A 4560-nucleotide genomic window follows, 5' to 3' on the forward strand; every position below is an offset into this window, starting at 1 on the left:
GCATTTAAGTGCTGAGGAATCATTCAGTGGAAATGGACAGAGTTCTGTTATAACAGTTTTACTCAATTTTTTTTTTGGATGACCACAACAAAAGCAACAATGATTGCAATTACCAAACACGAAACACACTCATACTATGTCATAATATTGACATTCAATCCAGTAATCCTCCACTGTAACAGCTCCTTTACTTTGCAGTGAAAATTGATTTGTATATTTTTTGCCTCTGAGTCCTTGTGGGATTTTTTTTTTAATTCAAACAGAAAGTCACAAAAATTATAATCATCTTCATCAGTTCACTCAGTCCCATGTAATTAATTTTTTTTATCTTGATCTTTGGTTAGCACTTTATGAATTCATCAGTTTTCTATTAGAGTTCTGAAAACGCTTATTCATTCAGTTCAGCAGTATAGTCAGTTACCAGAAACCTGTCTTTTCCATGAATTCCTTGAGGATAGAAACCCTTTTATAGGAACATTTTTGCAAAAGCATCAGAGTATACCCAGAACTGTCTGTAAATGACAAAAGACTTTAAAATGACCATGGTTAAAGATTTGATGAAAGTTCATAATAATGCAATTGACAAGAAAATTTAGTTATTTCTGAGTTATACATTTTAAAGTATGGATAATTTTTTAAATGTATATTTATAAATATATTTAGAAATTTCCATCATATCTTGGAATAGTACTTTCTAGGGAAAGCTATTTCTGTGGTTTCATAAGATTACATTCTACCTTAGAGGATTAGGTGTTTTAAAGTGGCACTTTTTTAAAAAAAATTATTTATTTTATTTATTTATTTTTGGCTGTGTTGGGTCTTCGTTGCTGGGCACGGGCTTTCTCTAGTTGCAGCGAGCGGGGTCTACTCTCCATTGTGGTGCACGGGCTTCTCATTGTGGTGGCTTCTCTTGTTGTGGAGCACGGGCTCTAGGCACGCGGGCTTCCGTAGTTGTGGCACGTGGGCTAAGTAGCTGTGGCTCGCGGGATCTAGAGCTCAGGCTCAGTAGTTGTGGCGCACGGGCTTAGTTGCTCCGCGGCATGTGGGATCTTCCCGGACCACGGCTCGAACTCGTGTCCCCTGCATTGGCAGGCGGACTCCCAACCACTGCACCACCAAGGAAGCCCCTAAAGTGGCACTTTTATTACTTCCCTGAAACAATTTATTAAGAAGATGTTCAAATCTTATAGAAAACTACAAACAGGTGCTTTTTACCATCCTTTGGTCATGTCTTCTGTTAAAATACCATAAACGGCTTTGTGTTTGTTTGATTTTTCTAAAGTCCGAGAATGCCTTCTGTGGACAATGAATTGGGGGTATCTGAGGGATGGGAGACTCGACAAATAATTTATTTCCAAGGATACACTAAATTCAGCCTTGGGGCCTGGTCCGCCTACAGCCAGCTGTATAGTAAATTCAATCCTTCCGGGTCTTTCTAATAGGCTAACCCTTTTGCCAGTTCCAAAGCTCCTAAGCGCAATTCTATTTCCTATAAGCTCTTCTTTGGAAAGGAGGATTAGTCATGAAACTGTCTCCCTTTCACTCCTGCTAGTCAAGTTCAAGTTTTGTGGGCAAACAACAGCCAAAATAAATACGCTAGAGCCAATACTGAAGCCTCTGCCTCACGAGCAAAATTACGTAGGATCGTCAACAAGTCTGATAGGGGGTGGGGGAGGGAAGGGAGGAGCGTGGAAGGGGCCGCCCCTTTGGAATGGGATTGGTTCCCTCTCTCCCTTCAGCCGTTCATTTTGCATCTCGGTTGGATAGGCTGAGAGAAATATGTCATTGAGAGCCCTGTAGGTGTGGGCTGTTCCCTAGGTTTGTGGTTTTAGATTTTCAAACGGGAGGACTTATCATTGGCTATAGGATCAAGTTCCTGAAACTGGTCTTCTATAGCTTGAAAAATGTCATTGTAACAGGAAGCGCCAAGAGCTTAAGTGTTAATTCACACACAGTAGAGGATATGACGAAAGTTCCTCAGGGGTTTGATTTCAGTTTCCTAAATGAAGAAGAAGCCAGGAAGATCCTTCAGGTGCTGGAAAGAAATGAGGAGCTACACAGGGCAGAGAAGGACAGGATCAGGTACCGAGCTAATTCCTTTTTCCCCTGGGTCTGGGCCACAGTGGGGGGCGTCCGCGGCGTCCCCCGAGCCCGGCGTGCGTGGAGGAAGGGGTCGAGCTTTTGTGGGGCACCTGTCCGAGGCTCGGGGACGCTCAGCGTTCGTCCGGAGCGCGCGGCCCGGCAGGGGGAAATCTGCAGTGAGTCTCTCTTGAGAACGTTGGGAGGCGCTGCTGGTGCAGACACGGCCTTCCGGGCAGGCTGGACTGCGAGCTCAGGTCCCGCAGCGTAGGGCGCGCCCCTGCCCTCGCCGCGCGGGAGCGTGCCTTGGCGCGTTTCTTCTCAGAGTGGATCCTGCGCTGCGGCTCCGGCCCCAGACCGGGACACGTGGGCGGCAATCGCCGCAGGGGGTCCAGGCTGGGTGGCGGATCTCTCAGGTGTCTCCTAGGCTGCCACGTGGCGCGGGCCAGGTGGGCCCATGAAACGGGGTGGGGAGCGCAGTCTTGCCCGCGCGCATCCACGTGCTTACAGAGGCCTCCGGGTCGTCCACTCTCGCCCAACACACTCTTCCTCTGCCCCAGAGAAACCTCCCTCTCCATCCGACGCGGGCCGTCAGCGAGGCCCGGGAGAGCTGGCACCTCACTGGAGGCCAAGTGTTTCCCACCCCAAGGGCTGGAGTTCGAGGAACTTGCCAAATTGTGTGGAGTGAACCCAGCTGGGACTGGGCCGCGTGGGGTGTCTAGAATGGTTCGATCCCCTTGTGTGTGGCGTTTGGGGAAGAAGTTGCTGCGGAATTTCCCCCTTGACCTTACTGTACAGTGTTGGAGGTGAGGGATTAGTTACCAGGAAATGAAATCCAGAGATCATTGCCTGAGATGTAAAGTAACCAGTTTTTCTGCTGGGGAAGTGTGGGATAAGTCTTGGAATGAATTAAAGACTTTCTCACCAATCCTGGAATAAACCCACCCAAGGCCTCCAGTGGACTGTGGAAGAAAATTTAGGGCATCACTCTCAGACCAGAAAGTGTGGCACTGATGGAATTTAGAAAGCCATTTTGTTTGTGAACAACTTCTTGGTGATCTAGGTTCTATGTTTCCACTTCCTTCCAGGCATCCTACTTACCTCTCAACCCCCAAACCCCCAGGGAAAAAACCTCCAAAGATACTCTTCACATAGGGAAACCCTAGCTGGTTTTGTAGAAGCGATTAAAACACACTGGGCCCAAAACCCTGTCTTCTCTCCCCACCCCCTACCCCCCAGATATGACTCTTGTGGGGAGAAGTGAATATTTGAAGTTTGAGGATGTGTATTTCACGCCATCATACTCTGCCTTTAGAAAAATAGGCTCCATAATTTCTTCAAACTATGAAGAAATATGCCCTCGTGAGCACAGTATGTCCACACCCACATACACCCAGGAGCATGTGCCCACACGTATGCACGTGCAGTGTACACAGGCACACCCAATGTTGGGAAGCAGAGCTTTAGAACTGCATGCTTGCCTTGTTGTGTTTTCTCTATAGCAGCTCATGGTGCCTGTGGCAGCTGACTTTAGGGGGAACTACACTTAGATGGCAAAGGCCATTGGGCTAGGCCTTAGAAGGAAGGCTAAAACACATTTTCTGATTTCATGGCACTCACATCCTAACTGGAGCATCAGCAAAAAAAGCCATAATGCTAAGACAAAGATCAATACTGTTATGATAGGAATATTGGCATTATCAGAGAGGAAATTTAAAATAATTAAGATTATTTACTCAGGCACAACATTTTTTTCTGCTTTGTTTTTTAAAAAATCTGTTTAATAAAGGTCTGAAGCAGAGAAAAAAAATCAATACTGTTAACCATTAAACAAACTTTGAAAAATAATTACCCCAGCAATTTTTTAAATGTCAACACTAAAGTATACAAATAATTTAAGGAAAGCAGACACTTGAGCCAAATGCTCAAGGCAATTATTTCTAGTACTTTATTTTCCCCTGGTTGATTCCTGTGTCTCACTATCAAATACCTGTCCCTGGATAGCAGTCTCCATGGGATTGCTCTGCTCACCAGCTCACATGCATTGGTTTTAGAAGCAGATACTGGCATGCAGAAAAGTCCTGAGATGACATGCCAACTTAGCTCTTCTGTTCATTTTTGATCATCGTATTTTCCTAATCAAGTCAAGACACGTGACTTATAAATCAAGAGTATTATTTGAGAAAAAATACAACAGTGCTAAGAGACTCTCAGAGGTCTTTTTACTATACTGAGAAACAGTCTTCAGATCTCTTAATTAGGACAAAAAGGGAAGGCACTGGCCTCCCTGGTGGCGCAGTGGTTGAGAGTCCACCTGCTGATGCAGGGGACACGGGTTCGTGCCCCGGTCCGGGAAGATCCCACATGCCGCGGAGCGGCTAGGCCGCTGAGCCTGAGCCTCTGGAGCCTGTGCTCCGCAGCGGGAGAGGCCACAACAGTGAGAGGCCCGTGTACCAAAAAAAAAAAAAAAAAAAAAAAAAA

The 4560-nt window shown here is 46.0% G+C and overlaps 1 protein-coding gene across 3 annotated transcripts in view; it reads left to right on the forward strand.

The window, feature by feature from the left end:
• Positions 1-1843: 1843 nt before the first annotated feature.
• EXPH5 (exophilin 5) overlaps positions 1844-4560 on the forward strand; it is a 72976-nt gene continuing 70259 nt past the window's right edge. For 2 of the 3 annotated variants that reach the window (XM_027082374.1, XM_027082375.1), the window contains exon 1: positions 1844-2082. In XM_027082374.1, coding sequence (XP_026938175.1) covers positions 1964-2082 — 119 coding nt within the window. In that variant the 5' untranslated portion in view covers positions 1844-1963. The remainder of the gene's footprint in view (positions 2083-4560) is intronic. The other variant, XM_027082377.1, reaches the window with a different exon arrangement.

Source organism: Aethalodelphis obliquidens, unplaced genomic scaffold (genome assembly GCF_003676395.1).
Source record: "Aethalodelphis obliquidens isolate GAN/ISIS:26980383/991018 unplaced genomic scaffold, ASM367639v1 scaffold46, whole genome shotgun sequence".
NCBI lineage: Eukaryota > Metazoa > Chordata > Mammalia > Artiodactyla > Delphinidae > Aethalodelphis > Aethalodelphis obliquidens.